The sequence below is a fragment of the Neoarius graeffei genome, chromosome 11 (genome assembly GCF_027579695.1).
Source record: "Neoarius graeffei isolate fNeoGra1 chromosome 11, fNeoGra1.pri, whole genome shotgun sequence".
NCBI lineage: Eukaryota > Metazoa > Chordata > Actinopteri > Siluriformes > Ariidae > Neoarius > Neoarius graeffei.
Genome location: NC_083579.1, coordinates 11,100,423 through 11,119,129, shown reverse-complemented (window position 1 = coordinate 11,119,129; position 18,707 = coordinate 11,100,423). Strand labels below are relative to the sequence as shown.

Genomic DNA, 18,707 nt, shown 5'->3' with positions numbered 1-18,707 from the left:
TATAATGTGTGAGTGTGTAGAAGCTGCTGCTGGATACAAGAATACAGGACATGAAATCTGTGGGGGAAAACCTATAGCCAAGGACCAAGTGGTTGCAAATCCCTGTCGGATTTAAAGGAAAATTGGTGGCAATTAATCCTGTGGGACTGAGGGGGGGGAAAGGGGAAACGCCTGAGTAAAATCTAAGGCTCACATCTGATTGGATGTTGGAGTTCCCTGGACGGAGTGATGGAGAGATAAATTGTCCCGCCAGACTCAGACTCCTCTCACCTCTCCCGCCTGAGTGCTGCTGGTGTCTGAGAGGAAATAATTATCATTATCATTATCATTATAATTAAATACCGAGTTCTGCTACACCCAGCCATGACAGGGCGAGAGAAAGTGGAGGAAAAGCCACACGTGAAGCTTCTAACGACTCCGACTTGTTACAGCGCCGACAAATCGCGCTCCAGTGGCTCCGGATTCCGGTCCAAAGGCTTCGCCATCACCGACCTGCTGGGCCTTGAGTCGGACTTCCGGCCGCATCAGCCCGGTACTGTAGAAGTCAGCGAACAGCACGAGGTTGGCGATGAGGGTCATGGCACTGGGACTGGAGGCTTCTCGTGGCCCGCGGGGTCTCTGCCGCTTGGTTTGGGTTTCCTGTGCAGTCTGGCATCGCAGCAGCAGCCTTCTGGTGCTCCGTGTTTCCTCCCGGGTCACATCCCACTCCTGCACTCCCGAACTGACAGGCATTTCAGCCACAACACCGACCCACAGCGGCTCGACGGCTATTCCGGTAGGTCACTTCCATGCTTCTGTGTTGTTGGTTCTTGTTTTTGTTTTTTTTCCCCCCAAACACTAAAAAGTTTAGTGGGTGCTGTTCATGCGCTCTAGTGCTGAAGTAAATAAAAAAACAAGGTAAAAATAATAATAATAATAATAATAATAATAATAATAATAATAATAAGGGTGCACGACACTGGGACATTTATCCACATACACAAAAAAATTTAAACTGAATATTCATGACATACAAAATACACATAGAGCTAAAAACATTTACATTCAAACAGTGAAACATTCACTTGGGATTTCCTTTTCAGTAAAGAGTCTGTACCCCTGGGAATTCTGGGAGCAAAGCGGGAATACAGCCTGGATGGGAGAGCAGTCTACACAGAGAAAATACTGACATAAAGATCATCAGATCCTTCTGAATTTTAATCTTATTATCCAGCTCCCAAAAAAAATTAATAATAGATATTAGATAGACATGTGAATCATATATGATTTGGATTGTTAAATTATTCATAAAGGCTTTTTTAAAAATATACTGTAAATAAGTTAGTAAGGAGCTAAATTTATTATTATTATTATTATTATTATTATTATTATTATTATATGAGTGGGTTAGAATTGTTTATTTTTCATATCTATGCTATTAATGTGTGCTTTTTTTGCTTATCGCTGAAATAAATAAATTGCATTGCCTTTAGCTATATTGTCAATTTAACGACATTTTAATTTTTTTAATATTTAATTTTAATATTATGTCTGATATAAGACCTTCTTGATATAATGATATATATTTGACATTCAACTATTATCGTAGTTTAATTTTTTAAATATATTTTTACATTAGATCTTTAATTAGTTCGAATGTATTTGTTACGAGTCTTTGACTCATTGTACATATCGACGATAAATAAAGCTATGATTGATTGATTGACTCATCTCATCTCATCTCATCTCATTATCTCTAGCCGCTTTATCCTTCTACAGGGTCGCAGGCAAGCTGGAGCCTATCCCAGCTGACTACGGGCGAAAGGCGGGGTACACCCTGGACAAGTCGCCAGGTTGATTGATTGACTGACTGAAATAAATACATTTTTTAAAAATGCAGTAAACACCACATCAAATATTTATTATTATTATTATTATTATTATTATTATTATTATTATTCCTTTGACATACTGTCTGTGCTATAAGCAAATAAATGTCAATAATAATAATAATAATAATAATAATAATTTTTTTAAGTTAATTATAATTATTTTTCTCTCTTTTTTGCTTTTTAACCTCTAAATTAGGATAGGTTTTGATTTTAAAATTTTTTTTTTTACATATTTACATATTCAGATTTTTTTAACGCATTTTGTATTTCTATATAGTTTTATTGTGTGTGTATATATCCAGCCAAATTTTAGATTATTAACGTACCTTTGTACACAAGTCTGAGACACACCTTTGTTACATTTGCATGCTTTGAAATAAATAATAATAATTATTATTATTATTATTATTATTATTATTATTATTATTATTATAATTATTATTATTATTTTGATTGTCAAAGTTTGTCATGAATACATTTTAAAATAAAAAAAAATAATAATATTTTTAAACACACACACAAGTAAATAAATTAATAAATGCTTTGAATGAATGAATGAACTTAATCTTAATCAATTTTATTTTTTTGGCAAGTTACATCATACTCCATGTTCATACAACTGACATTAATTTGTGTTTTTCTTTACTTTAATTGAGCAAATTAATTACTTAGTTCATGAATTTAACGTGTGCATAAAGTCCTCTGAATTAACGTTATTCCATGTGAACTCCTCAGATGATGACTGTCTCTCTGGGGATCACAACGAAGAGAAAAGCTCGAGTAACTCTCAGAAACGGAAGAAACGGAGACACAGGTAAGAGCAAGAGCAATAATATATATACAGTACTGTGCAAAAGTCTTGGCCCCCTATTTTTTTCCATACAAACTTTGTTATAGATTTCTATTTTATGACTTTTACATTATCGAGTCAGTACAAAAACATTTTAGAGTCCAAACGTTCGTTCATTTTCCAGCACAAAATTAAATCTTACAGGGAATAAAGTTTGTTTCTGATCAGCATATTACATTAGAAGAGAGCACTTTTCAGATGAAAAAAGAAAACATAATGAAGGCGACTGGGTTTTGGTGCAAAATGAAGAAACGAGTGTGACAAAGTGTCCAGAAGAACTGTGGCTGGTTCTGTAAGATGCTCAGTAAAACCTACAGCTCATTTCCACATAAAACTGCACTCACTGGACCTGAGACTACTATTTTTTTTTTCATGTATTTGTTTCAAGTATTATGGAGGCGAAGTGGCCAAGTGGTTAGAGCGCTTGACCACTAAGCGAACGGTCCCCGGTTCGAGCCTCGGCTCGACGGGGATCTGGGGCTCGCTCCCTGTCCACCCAGCAGTGAATGGGGACCTGGTGGAAACACTGGGGGAAGTAAGGCGGCGAGGAAAGGAACTGGCCACCCTACCTCACTATGCCGATGGCCCAGGACAAGTGCGCTCTCTAACAGGCACTCCCCCAATGTACGAATCGTATATGGGACCCTCTCTTCTTCTTCTTCAAGTATTATGGCTTACTGCTTCCTGTTTTTTTAATGTTGAAACATATCACTGATCACTTTTTCACTGTATGAATATGATTTTAATGATCAAGGAAGCATGAGTTAGCCACTAATTCACTAACAGTAGTGCACGTGATGTTTAACCAGTGAAGATCCACACACTGAGAATTGTTGCAGATCAGCTCTGAGGGATCAGAGTTCAAATCAATTCAGGATAAAGGAGACTTTTTCAGGAACAGAGTTGATGTGTTGAGCAAAACTGGTTTAAAAGGCAACAGTGAAGAGAATCAGAGCTCTGGTATGTTTTCTTTGGATTGATCAACATAAGACCGAAACCGGAAAAGAAAAACAGATCAGGATGAAAAACAGATTTGAAAAAAAAAAAGAAAAGTAAATTTAGAGACTGAAAAAGACTGCATGAAAGAAAGTGGTGAAACTCTGGCCAGGTTGGATTTTTTTTTTTTTTTTTTTATCATCAGGACAGTGTTTACGTCTCACCAGCTGGAAGAACTGGAGAAGGCTTTCAATGAAGCTCATTATCCAGATGTTTATGCACGGGAAATGCTGGCCATGAAGACAGAGCTCCCTGAGGACAGGATACAGGTACACATTTTAGATTCTTACACGTGTTCACACACAACTGTGGCAAATGATGTTCGAAACAACCAATATTATAAGCAGGGGCGCCGCCAGAAATTTTGGGCCCCATGAAAGATTAGAATTTTGGGCCCCCCAACTTTGCCCACCCTCGTCACAATTGCACTATTGTCATTATTTGACTTTTGATAGCCCATGGACCTTGAGTTTGTGACTTTGTTATTACATTTTATGTATTAACCTACCAGGGACTAGATGAAAACTGGTCAGTGACTAATTCTAAAACTTAAGTCTAATTTTAAATTTAAAAACTTCAATCCTAAAGCATTTATGGGTTGAGGCGGCACGGTGGTGTAGTGGTTAGCGCTGTCGCCTCACAGCAAGAAGGTCCGGGTTCGAGCCCCGGAGCCGGCGAGGGCCTTTCTGTGCGGAGTTTGCATGTTCTCCCCGTGTCCGCGTGGGTTTCCTCCGGGTGCTCCGGTTTCCCCCACAGTCCAAAGACATGCAGGTTAGGTTAACTGGTGACTCTAAATTGAGCGTAGGTGTGAATGTGAGTGTGAATGGTTGTCTGTGTCTATGTGTCAGCCCTGTGATGACCTGGCGACTTGTCCAGGGTGTACCCCGCCTTTCGCCCGTAGTCAGCTGGGATAGGCTCCAGCTTGCCTGCGACCCTGTAGAAGGATAAAGCGGCTAGAGATAATGTGATGTGATGTGTGATGTGATTTATGGGTTGTATTGCTGCTTACCTCCTTCTCCAAAGGGGGGTTCAGTGGTTTGGTAGGGTGGAGGTCTGTGCATATTTAGGGCACCCCATTAGTTATGAAACTGGTTATTCGCACCAGCATAACATAATATTTCATCTTGTTTATCACACAAGTCAGTTCAGTTATTAAAATGGAAAAAAAAATGTCACTGTACAAACTGTAAAAGTGTTCTCTTGATAGGCTAATCCAACCACGTTCATACTGTTCATTTACCGTTCGCTAGCTACCTTTCTTTGGGAAAAACTGAGTGACCAGTTGCCTGCCTCTCCGGTCCCTCTCAGCTTTCAGCTGCCTCTCTTTACGTTTTTGACAGCCACTCTTCATATTTAGTGATCATAGACTGTACACACTCCACTGCTGGCTGGCTGGCTGCTGCACCGCGACACAGCAGCAAGTAGCGTTGCACTGATCAGCACACAGATTTAACGCATCGCGCTTCTACCAGAACTGGACCGTACCATTTCGCAAAAGGGGGAGGGTTAAATGACAATATGTTGAAGAACTCAAGAAATAGACAACCTTGTTCAATTAGCTCATTTTACCAGATGGAATATTGCATTGTTGTTATTTCAAAAGTCTTATTAAAATCATTAAAAGCATATGATCAGCCCCTTAAAGGGCCCCATGGCAGTGCTGGGCCCCTAGAATTGTTCTAACCTTTCCCCCCCTGGCGGCGCCCATGATTATAAGCGAGAGGATCTAACAGGTGGTCAGAAGAAGTTCAAGGCAGTAGGAAGAATAACAATGGGGTAAATATGTTAAGAGTATATTTGATGCCATTTTGAGTTGTTGTTGTTTTCATTATCATCATGATGTTGTAATGTTTGACCATTTTTCAACTGTTGTGACCAAATGGGAAAAAAAGAAAAATATCAGCTATAAAAAATGCAGGAGGATATTTATATCACATTCAGACTGGCGTAATTTTAAATGTTTCCATTCCCACAAGTATTGAACATGGTCCAGTAGTGGATGTTAAGATTAAGTCAATAACTGGAAAAATCAAAATAATGAACAATATAAGTTGAAAATATTGCACGCAGTGTTGTAGTCAAGTCACTAAACCTCGAGTCCGAGTCCAGTCTCGAGTCCCCCGTGTTCAAGTCCGAGTCATAAAAGAAAATTTTGAATCGAGTCCAATATTGATCCGAGTCGAGGCTGAGAACAAGACTCCACCCACACCATTTGACGGTGGCTGTTGCTGCCTTTATGTGAAACCGTTTATGGCGCACGTGCGAGAGTCTGCTTGGCGCGTGCGCTGTCCGGAGCACGCCTGAGAATCTATCTGATACACATGCCAAGGCGCGCAGGTGTGACACTCCTGCACAAAATTCGTACAAAAATTAATGTAGATATAAATATCTTATGCCAGATTATTATGGCATGTTACAAAAAATATAGAAAAAATCTGAGTCCTCATCTCCAGTTAACGAGTCTGAATACAGTTAACGTACAAGTCCAAGTCTGAGTCATCAGTGCTCAAGTCCAAGTCAAGTCACGATTCCTTAAAATTAGGGCACGAGTCGGACTCGAATCCAAGTCCTGGACTCGAGTACTACAAGCCTGATTGCATGTAATTTAAAAAAAAAAAATTTATATATATATATATATATATATATAAATAAAAAAAACAGTCCAAAGACATGCAGGTTAGGTTAACTGGTGACTCTAAATTGACCGTAGGTGTGAATGTGAGTGTGAATGGTTGTCTGTGATTATGTGTCAGCCCTGTGATGACCTGGCGACTTGTCCAGGGTGTACCCCGCCTTTCGCCCGTAGTCAACTGGGATAGGCTCCAGCTTGCCTGCGACCCTGTAGAACAGGATAAAGCGGCTAGAGATAATTGTAAATAAAAACGGAATGCAATAATTTACAAATCTCAAAAACTGATATTGTATTCACAGTAGAACATAGACAACATATCAAATGTCGAAAGTGAGACATTTTGAAATTTCATGCCAAATATTGGCTCATTTGAAATTTCATGACAGCAGCACATCTCAAAAAAGTTGGGACAGGGGCAATAAGAGGCTGGAAAAGTTAAAGGTACAAAAAAGGAACAGCTGGAGGACCAAATTGCAACTCATTAGGTCAATTGGCAATCGGTCATTAACATGACTGGGGATAAAAAGAGCATCTTGGAGTGGCAGTGGCTCTCAGAAGTAAAGATGGGAAGAGGATCACCAATCCCCCTAATTCTGCGCCGACAAATAGTGGAGCAATATCAGAAAGGAGTTCGACAGTGTAAAATTGTAAAGAGTTTGAACATATCATCTATAGTGGTGCTTGAAAGTTTGTGAACCCTTTAGAATTTTCTGTATTTCTGCATAAATATGACCTAAAATGTCATCAGATTTTCACACAAGTCCTAAAAGTAGATAAAGAGAACCCAGTTAAACAAATGAGACAAAAATATTATACTTGGTCATTTATTTATTGAGGAAAATAATCCAATATTGCATATCTGTGAGTGGCAAAAGTATGTGAACCTCAAGGATTAGCAGTTAATTTGAAGGTGAAATTAGAGTCAGGTGTTTTCAATCAATGGGATGACAATCAGGTGTGAGTGGGCACCCTGTTTTATTTAAAGAACAGGGATCTATCAAAGTCTGATCTTCACAACACATGTTTGTGGAAGTGTATCATGGCACGAACAAAAGAGATTTCTGAGGACCTCAGAAAAAGCGTTGTTGATGCTCACAAGGCTGGAAAAGGTTACAAAACCATCTCTAAAGAGTTTGGACTCCACCAATCCACAGTCAGACAGACTGTGTACAAATGGAGGAAATTCAAGACCATTGTTACCCTCCCCAGGAGTGGTCGACCAACAAAGATCACTCCAAGAGCAAGGTGTGTAATAGTTGGCGAGGTCACAAAGGGCCCCAGGGTAACTTCTAAGCAACTGAAGGCCTCTCTGACATTGTCTAATGTTAATGTTCATGAGTCCACCATCAGAAGAACACTGAACAACAATGGTGTGGATGGCAGGGTTGCAAGGAGAAAGCCGCTGCTCTCCAAAAAGAACATTGCTGCTCATCTGCAGTTTGCTAAAGATCATATGGACAAGCCAGAAGGCTATTGGAAAAATGTTTTGTGGACAGATGAGACCAAAATAGAACTTTTTGGTTTAAATGAGAAGCGTTATGTTTGGAGAAAGGAAAACACTGCATTCCAGCATAAGAACCTTATCCCATCTGTGAAACATGGTGGTGGTAGTATCATGGTTTGGGCCTGTTTTGCTGCATCTGGGCCAGGACGGTTCGCCATCATTGATAGAACAATGAATTCTGAATTATACCAGCAAATTCTAAAGGAAAATATCAGGACATCTGTCCATGAACTGAATCTCAAGAGAAGGTGGGTCATGCAGCAAGACAATGACCCAAAGCACACAAGTCGTTCTACCAAGGAATGGTTAAAGAATAATGAAGTTAATATTTTGGAATGACCAAGTCAAAGTCCTGACCTTAATCCAATGGAAATGTTGTGGAAGGACCTGAAGCGAGCAGTTCATGTGAGAAAACCCACCAACATCCCAGAGTTGAAGCTGTTCTGTACGGAGGAACGGGCTAAAATTCCTCCAAGCCGGTGTGCAGGACTGATCAACAGTTACCAGAAACGTTTAGTTGCAGTTATTGCTGCACAAGGGGGTCACACCAGATACTGAAAGCAAAGGTTCACATACTTTTGCCACTCACAGACATAATATTGGATCATTTTCCTCAATAAATAAAAGACCAAGTATAATATTTTTGTCTCATTTGTTTAACTGGGTTTTCTTTATCTAATTTTAGGACTTGTGTGAAAATCTGATGTTGTTTTAGGTCATATTCATGCAGAAATACAGAAAATTCTAAAGGGTTCACAAACTTTCAAGCACCACTGTGCAGTGAATAATATCATTAAAAGATTCAGAGAATCTGGAAGAATCTCTGTGCGTAAGGGTCAAGGCCGGAAAACCATACTGGGTGCCCGTGATCTTCGGGCCCTTAGACGGCACTGCATCACATACAGGCATGCTTCTGTATTGGAAATCACAAAATGGGCTCAGGAATATTTCCAGAGAACATTATCTGTGAACACAATTCACTGTGCCATCTGCCGTTGCCAGCTAAAACTCTATAGTTCAAAGAAGAAGCCGTATCTAAACATGATCCAGAAGCGCAGACGTCTTCTCTGGGCCAAGGCTCATTTAAAATGGACTGTGGCAAAGTGGAAAACTGTTCTGTGGTCAGACGAATCACAATTTGAAGTTCTTTATGGAAATCAGGGACGCTGTGTCATTCGGACTAAAGAGGAGAAGGACGACCGGAGTTGTTATCGGCGCTCAGTTCAGAAGCCTGCATCTCTGATGGTATGGGGTTGCATTAGTGCATGTGGCATGGGCAGCTTACACATCTGGAAAGACCCCATCAATGCTGAAAGGTATATCCAGGTTCTAGAGCAACATATGCTCCCATCCAGACGACGTCTCTTTCAGGGAAGACCTTGCATTTTCCAACATGACAATGCCAAACCACATACTGCATCAATTACAGCATCATGGCTGCGTAGAAGAAGGGTCCGGGTACTGAACTGGCCAGCCTGCAGTCCAGATCTTTCACCCATAGAAAACATTTGGCGCATCATAAAACGGAAGATATGACAAAAAAGACAGAAGACAGTTGAGCAACTAGAATCCTACATGAGACAAGAATGGGTTAACATTCCTATCCCTAAACTTGAGCAACTTGTCTCCTCAGTCCCCAGACGTTTACAGACTGCTGTAAAGAGAAAAGGGGATGTCTCTCAGTGGTAAACATGGCCTTGTCCCAACTTTGAGATGTGTTGTTGTCATGAAATTTAAACTCACCTAATTTTTCTCTTTAAATGATACATTTTCTCAGTTTAAACATTTGATATGTCATCTATGTTCTATTCTGAATAAAATATGGAATTTTGAAACTTCCACATCATTGCATTCCGTTTTTATTTACAATTTGTACTTTGTCCCAACTTTTTTGGAATCAGGGTTGTGTGTATGTGTGTGTGTATATATATATATATATATATATATATATATATATATATATACACACACACACACACACAGGAGAAAAATTCAACCTAATTTTTTAAAAATAATTTATCCTAATTTTTTTCTTCATTTTTTATACTGTGACAATTGTATTTTTTATTTCAGGATTTTTTTTTCATTTTGATTAACTGAAAAAAAATGTTCCAACAACATAAACATTTTTTTTCAGTTGAATAAAAACAAAAAAAAGTGACATTAAATAAGTTGATGCATTTTTGTTTGTTTGTTTGTTTGTTTGTTTGTTTGATCCAAGGTCATTTTTTTATGTGTATACTAAAAAAAATTTAATAATGTATATAGTGTAATAAATATCCTGATCTCGATCTTAACCTCCAACATTTGACCATTTTTGATATTTGTAGTAATGAGGGGGAAATTTTTTAAAAAATGTTATTTTTGTTTAAAATATGAATGTCTTCATTTTGTTCGAAGGGTCCCTTCTGTGAACATCACATACATTTTGGTGATAGTGATTTTTTCGAGTAATATGTGGCTCACATGTGGAAAAGGAGTGTGTGAAAATGAATAAATTGTAGTATGTGTGGGGAAAAAAATGCGAAAATACACGTGAAAAGTCTCTAGATGAGAAACATAATGTCAGATGTCTAAAAAGCAGGTGTCGTTAACACAATTATGCACTTATTTTAACGACGTTCCTCTTTCACAAAGCCTATGGGTTATAACTCATCCAACTTTTAGTTCATTTTACAATTATTTTGTTTTATTTTGTAAATGCATTGAGACTTGGTATAATGCGTCTCCAAGAATGTTTTATTATTATTATTATTATTATTATTATTATTATTATTATTCCCAAGTGATGTTCATGTCACCTGGTGTTTTGTTCAGGTGTGGTTCCAGAACCGACGGGCCAAATGGAGGAAGCGTGAGAAGTGCTGGGGCCGCAGCAGTGTGATGGCAGAGTATGGCCTGTACGGTGCCATGGTCCGTCACTCCATCCCTTTACCAGAATCCATCCTCAACTCGGCCAAAAACGGCATGATGGGCTCGTGCGCGCCCTGGCTTCTGGGTGAGTCACCGAGAGCTTTCGTACTTGTTTAGCATCTCAAACACACATTTTAATTACACACCAACAGCCATCTTGTGTAAGGAGCAACATGAAAATGTGTGAAAAACATAAATAAACGTGTATTTCAACTTGTTTTTCATTGAATTTGAACATGTGAACTCGAGTAAAGTAAAAAATGTGAATACAGTGGTGCTTGAAAGTTTGTGAACCCTTTAGAATTTTCTATATTTCTGCATAAATATGACCTAAAACATCATCAAATTTTCACATAAGTCCTAAAAGTAGATAAAGAAAACCCAGTTAAACAAATGAGACAAAAATATTACAAAAAAGTAATGTGAAAAGTATGTGAACCTCTAGGATTAACAGTTAATTTGAAGGTGAAATTAGAGTCAGGTGTTTTCAATCAATGGGATGACAATCAGGTGTGAGTGGGCACCCTGTTTTATTTAAAGAACAGCGATCTATCAAAGTCTGATCTTCACAACACATGTTTGTGGAAGTGTATCATAGCACGAACAAAGAAGATTTCTGAGGACCTCAGAAAAAGCGTTGTTGATGCTCATCAGGCTGCAAAGGTTACAAAACCATCTCTAAAGAGTTTGGACTCCACCAATCCACAGTCAGACAGATTGTGTACAAATGGAGGAAATTCAAGACCATTGTTACCCTCCCCAGGAGCGGTCGACCAGCAAAGATCACTCCAAGAGCAAGGCGTGCAATAGTCAGAGAGGTCACAAAGGACCCCAGGATAACTTCTAAGCAACTGAAGGCCTCACTCACATTGGTTAATGTTCATGAGTCCACCATCAGGAGAACACTGAACAACAATGGTGAGCATGGCAGGGTTGCAAGTAGAAAGCCACTGCTCTCCAAAAAGAACACTGCTGCTCATCTGTAGTTTGCTAAAGATCATGTGGACAAGCCAGAAGGCTATTGGAAAAATGTTTTGTGGACAGATGAGACCAAAATAGAGGGTTTAAATGAGAAGCATTATGTTTGGAGAAAGGAAAACACTGCATTCCAGCATAAGAACCTTATCCCATCTGTGAAACATGGTGGTGGTAGTATCATGGTTTGGGCCTGTTTTGCTGCATCTGGGCCAGGACGGCTTGCCATCATTGATGGAACAATGAATTCTGAATTATACCAGCGAATTCTAAAGGAAAATGTCAGGACATCTGTCCATTAACTGAATCTCAAGAGAAGGTGGGCCATGCAGCAAGATAACGACCTGAAGCACACAAGTCGTTCTACCAAAGAATGGTTAAAGAAGAATAAAGGTAATGTTTTGGAATGGCCAAGTCAAAGTCCTGACCTTAATCCAATCGAAATGTTGTGGAAGGACCTGAAGCGAGCAGTTCATGTGAGGAAACCCACCAACATCCCAGAGTTGAAGCTGTTCTGTACGGAGGAACGGGCTAAAATTCCTCCAAGCCGGTGTGCAGGACTGATCAACAGTTACCGCAAACGTTTAGTTGCAGTTATTGCTGCACAAGGGGGTCACACCAGATACTGAAAGCAAAGGTTCACATACTTTTGCCACTCACAGATATATAATATTGGATCATTTTCCTCAATAAATAAAAGACCAAGTATAATTATTTTTGTCTCATTTGTTTAACTGGGTTCTCTTTATCTACTTTTAGGACTTGTGTGAAAATCTGATGATGTTTTAGGTCATATTTATGCAGAAATATAGAACATTCTAAAGGGTTCACAAACTTTCAAGCACCACTGTATGTGAGAAAAATGAAACCATGTGACTAACACGTGAAAAAAACGTGAAGCAACAATGGACCTCTTTCATCAAACTTGATACAAATGTGTAAATTGTTCATAGGAGCATTTACACAAGACATTCATGAAAATCCTGTATTTAAAAAAAAAAAGACGTTCATATCCTACTCGTGTTCCTGAGTGTGTGTAAATTTACACGTTAGAATACTAACTAATTTAAACCTCGACTGATTGGCATCAAATGATATCGTTACTGCGATTCTATTGTATATATGGATTATTACAAATATAATTTTAAAAAAAAAGTTGTGAAACCCAGTCATTACATATGAACAGCGTAAACATCAAGAAACTAGAGACCTGTGCAGGTCTGAGCTCAGCCTTTTTCTGACTGGGAGATAGAAGCTACGGTACATCATGAGCCTGGGTATATAATTATGTTATGTTAGACGCTCTAGAAGGTTATAGAAACGCAACGGTATGGTCGAGGCTTTGTAAGACATCAGCAACTTAGACAGTAAATTCTTCCATTACATTAATCTGTAGGGAAAAAGTCTCAGGAACTGGCGCAAAGGCACATATATTTAAAAAAAAAAGCCAGCTGCGAAATACGTCAATGCCAGGATTCAAACCAACATTGCAAAACCTGTTCATTTACTGAACGACACCCTAGACTGCTCAGCCTCGGAGGATTGCACTATAAACTGAGGTTATGTAATGTGGTACTTATAACCCCAATTCCAAAAAAGTTGGGACAAAGTACAAATTGTAAATAAAGATGGAATGCAATAATTTACAAATCTCAAAAACTGATATTGTATTCATAATAGAACATAGACAACATATCAAATGTCAAAAGTGAGACATTTTGAAATTTCATGCCAAATATTGGCTCATTTGAAATTTCATGACAGCAACACATCTCAAAAAAGTTGGGACAGGGGCAATAAGAGGCTGGAAAAGTTAAAGGTACAAAAAAGGAACAGCTGGAGGACCAAATTGCAACTCATTAGGTCAATTGGCAATAGGTCATTAACATGACTGGGTATAAAAAGAGCATCTTGGAGTGGCAGCGGCTCTCAGAAGTAAAGATGGGAAGAGGATCACCAATCCCCCTAATTCTGCGCTGACAAATAGTGGAGCAATATCAGAAAGGAGTTCAACAGTGTAAAATTGCAAAGAGTTTGAACATATCATCATCTACAGTGCATAATATCATCAAAAGATGCAGAGAATCTGGAAGGATCTCTGTGCATAAGGATCAAGGTCAGAAAACCATACTGGGTGCCCGTGATTTTCGGGCCCTTAGACGGCACTGCATCACATACAGGCATGCTTCTGTATTGGAAATCACAAAATGGGCTCAGGAACATTTCCAGAGAACATTATCTGTGAACACAATTCACCGTGCCATCCGCCGTTGCCAGCTAAAACTCCTATAGTTCAAAGAAGAAGCCGTATCTAAACACGATCCAGAAGCCCAGACGTCTTCTGTGGGCCAAGGCTCATTTAAAATGGACTGTGGCAAAGAGGAAATCTGTTCTGTGGTCAGACGAATCAAAATTTGAAGTTCTTGATGGAAATCAGGGACGCCGTGTCATTCGGACTAAAGAGGAGAAGGACGACCCAAGTTGTTATCGGCGCTCAGTTCAGAAGCCTGCATCTCTGATGGTATGGGGTTGCATTAGTGCGTGTGGCATGGGCAGCTTACACATCTGGAAAGACACCATCAATGCTGAAAGGTATATCCAGGTTCTAGAGCAACATATGCTCCCATCCAGACGACGTCTCTTTCAGGGAAGACCTTGCATTTTCCAACATGACAATGCCAAACCACATACTGCATCAATTACAGCATCATGGCTGCGTAGAAGAAGGGTCCGGGTACTGAACTGGCCAGCCTGCAGTCCAGATCTATCAATATAAAACATTTGGCGCATCATAAAACAGAAGATACGACAAAAAAGACCTAAGACAGTTGAGCAACTAGAATCCTACATTAGACAAGAATGGGTTAACATTCCTATCCCTAAACTTGAGCAACTTGTCTCCTCAGTCCCCAGACGTTTACAGACTGTTGTAAAGAGAAAAGGGGATGTCTCACAGTGGGAAACATGGCCTTGTCCCAACTTTTTTGAGATGTGTTGTTGTCAAGAAATTTAAAATCACCTAATTTTTCTCTTTAAATGATACATTTTCTCAGTTTAAACATTTGATATGTCATCTATGTTCTATTCTGAATAAAATATGGAATTTTGAAACTTCCACATCATTGCATTCCGTTTTTATTTACAATTTGTACTTTGTCCCAACTTTTTTGGAATTGGGGTTGTACATAGTCAGTATGTAGCGGCGGCACACCATGACTGTGGAATCGCTATTTGAGGCTGGCTCGCCAATTACATTCTTAAACACGCTTGAACTTGGTTGAACACACACATACATACAGACAGGTGCCTCTATAGGCTTCAGCCAAAGGCTGAACCAAAAATAAATACAGGAAGTCCAAAGAAAATCAGTACTTTCTGAACTTTCTGCAAATCCGGCAATAATGTTTAGTTCTGCAAAGATTTACACACAACGTGAATAAACGAGTGACAAACGAGATGTCTAAAAACCAAATGTGCATTTTCATTGAACATTTGGTGATTGACTTCTGAAGTTCAAGTAACTTTTCTGTAATGGCGCTATGTTAGTGCCACTTCCTGAAGGAAATACAAGTAAATAAAATTTTCGCAAGAATTTACGAAGGTAAATTTTTGTCCAAAAATCTTTGAGAGCATTTTTCTACTTAAAGGTTTTGAAATGATCCCTAACAGATGTGAGCCAGGTTGAAGGAGGATAGTGGAATAAACAGTGAAGGAAGTCGTGTACTTCATAATCAGCAAATGGATAACACAGAGAAGGTTTAATACTTCCAAAATTGATTTTTCAAAAAAATAAAAAAGTAAAAAAAATAAATAATACACTTCCAAAAATAAAGAAACTATACTTTTGCTTGTTACTGGAGTGGTACCACCAATGGGACATCTTGTGTTCAAAGTCCCTCCCATGCCAGGACCTGATCTTCCTAGGCACTTTCCTGTCCCAGTACTAACTGGGCCCTTGAAGAAACACCAATCTCCATAGCCCTCAGCCTCTCACCTAGCTAGGGTTACAGTGAGGGTCCAGTCCTCTTGTAACCACAAAAGTTTGACTCCCTACTCACATCTGTATTGCAGCACCTCACCAGACGGTAGCAGGTACCATTTTGATAATGGTCTTTTGGTATGACCCAACCACAAGTAGAACTCACAATCTCCTGGTCAATAGGCAGACATGCTAACCACTAGGCCAGCTCGCAGTTCACCCCAATGGGACATCTTGTGTACTTTTAGTATATTATCTCTATACCTGATTGATTTATACCCAAAGACCACTATGGTACTTTTAAAACTTTAGCAAACTTTTAAAAGTGAACCAAAAGGTACGCTTCATGCACCTTCACATGTAAAAGATACACAAAGTGTAATAAAAAATACAAAATATGTTCCACATCAGCCCTGTGATGACCTGGCGACTTGTCCAGGGTGTACCCCGCCTTTCGCCCGTAGTCAGCTGGGATAGGCTCCAGCTTGCCTGCGACCCTGTAGAACAGGATAAAGCGGCTAGAGATAATGAGATGAGATGAGTTTTGTTCCACATCACACAAGGAAAAGTAGAGTACCTTCGGTACTTTTCTTTATGAGAATGTATGACTACTGGGGTTATAAGGATTTCTCCAACTTTACTGTTATGATCAGCCTTGTGGTCCAGATACTATTTTAAATATATACAGACAGTTATTCCACGAAATCGAGTCGTACATGAGCTGATCGCTGATGAGACACATAGCACCGAGTTGTCTTATAGCCGTGTACGACGAGATTGAGTAGAATAACTGTTTTATTCTGTCCACATTCACTGGATTTTGAGAAACAGAGCATCTTTATTTTTATTTTTAGCAAATTCGATCAATAAAAACTTTATACAAAACATCCAACAAAATAATTTCCACTTCGAATGCAAACAAACCGGTGAAATGGCAGTAGCGATTTGTGGAAAATACTATAATAATAATTCTTGAAAAATTTTTTAAAAAATACGTTCTGACCATCAAATACTTTCATTCCATATTTTGTTGCTTTTGTGAGTGTGTGTGTGTGTTTTGGGGTTTTGTTTTCAAGTAGAGTTTTTATTTCATCCTCGGTTGGTTCAGTAATACGCTCCGCCATTTTCTTCTTTTTTTTGGCAAACCAACTTAAAGGTGCATTACTGCCACCGACTGGGCTGGAGTGTGGAACAGGAGCTATTGGGGTGGAAAAGAATATATTCTTTCATTTAGCTATTTCTGTTTCTTTTAAATACTTGATAGTGATATATCTGACTTGATGCGCTCCGCCATTTTGTTTTTCCCTACTCATGGTACGGTATATGAGCTGATATCCTAGTCGTCGAGTAGCCAATCAGAGCACGCGATTGCTCATATACAATGAATGTGGATATATACTGTATATATCCACACGTTATTTCTCCATTACTTGTAGCACCAGTATGTTTATGGTGTTTTTTTTCCCTTTTCTCAATACTAAGTCTAATTTTGCCAAGTGACAGGCATCTCTGGGTCATGAGGGTTTTCAACATGAAATGAAATTTCCTGAAAATTCAGCCAAGCTCAAACTTAATCCCTTGGTAGCCTAACTAGCCTTTGTTTTCACTTCTTTGGCTCGAGTTACTGTTAAGCATAAAATATTGTTCTTAATGACACCATGTACTGGTCAGCTAGCAAACTTGACCACTGGTTTTGAATTATACTGTACAAGTTAAAAGCTAGCAAAAGCGGATACTTGCTAAAATTACACGAAATATAATTATTTGCAGAGTGACATACTGTACAAACAACAGGCTAGCTACAGACACTCATTTAGCTACTTCTGGAAAAGTAATGCTAACACTAGCTAACACTAGCTAAGCGAACAGCTTTGCTGATTGCTACTAGTAGAGTACTGCCTTTCAGTAGCTGACTATCTTGGGAATATCTGCTAGATGATGTGTAATATAATTGAAAACAATATTTTAGGCTGATCGTTACTTGATCTCGAGCCAAATAGGTCAAATATAAGGCAAGGCACACGAGTGAGTTTGTGTTTCGGCTGATTTAATTTAACTCAAGTTTCGTCCTTGTTGACCCAGGGACTCCTCTCACTCTGCAAAATCAGGACAAGCTATCAGCAACACCAGGAACTGGCCCCAGCCTGAGAGGTGGGCTTTCCTCTTTCCAGATGATTTCTTACTAAATTCTACACCTCAGCTGATTCGCGTCAGGTTTTAACATTGGTGCATTTTCTTCTCTTTATTCAGGAATGCATAAAAAGTCCATGGAAATGTCCAAGAAGTCTCCGGAGAGGCCTGAATCGACACACTCCGATCCATACCTCGAGGAGACGAAAGGGAAAGACGGAGACGCCACATGGCCAAGACGACGCTCTGTGACTGACAATTTGGAGGATATGGCCATCGATTTATCCAGCACATCCAAACAGGACACCAAGAGTGCTTTGAAAGTCTCGTCTCCTCATCCTGAACCCAGCAGCGACTCTGAAAACTAGAACTGAAAATGGGACATGTACAGATACGGCTGAAAACATGAACCTTGATTTTTAACCCATGTGTCTCCTCATTACTTATTTTGCTTTTGTTGTTTATAAGTGTTTAATCTTAATTATTAAATGTGATGCGTAATGAATCGGCGATGAGATGATGGCTATAAGTGTACAAATGTGTTACCAATAACGTCAATTAGAACAGGTTATTTATTTTATATTTACAAAAGGTTATGTATTTTTCTTGTTTGTTTGTATTAGTATGTCCTCATTGCAAAAAAAAAAAAAAAGTCTGTCACAAAAGATGCTGTTCCTCGCCATGCACAGCTCTGAAGCACTTTATCTGCATTATTGCTAAACATTCAACGAAGCAATAAAATGCCAGAAAAGCATCATGTATCAACAAATAAAGTATTAATTAGTGTATTTGGTGTAAATGGACTCTTCTGCTTTAATTCTGCAGGATTTGGCAAATGAACAAACATTTGTGTGTGT

General features: G+C 39.0%; 1 protein-coding gene across 1 annotated transcript; it reads left to right on the top strand.

Moving 5' to 3' along the window:
* The first annotated feature begins 363 nt into the window (after nt 1–363).
* Nucleotides 364–18,218, top strand: vsx1 (visual system homeobox 1 homolog, chx10-like). Its single transcript, XM_060932887.1, has 5 exons — nt 364–775; nt 2,607–2,685; nt 3,863–3,986; nt 10,671–10,851; nt 17,971–18,218. The coding sequence occupies exons 1-5, from the start codon at nt 364–366 to the stop codon at nt 18,216–18,218; spliced, it is 1,044 nt and encodes a 347-aa protein (XP_060788870.1).
* The last annotated feature ends 489 nt before the right edge of the window (nt 18,219–18,707 follow it).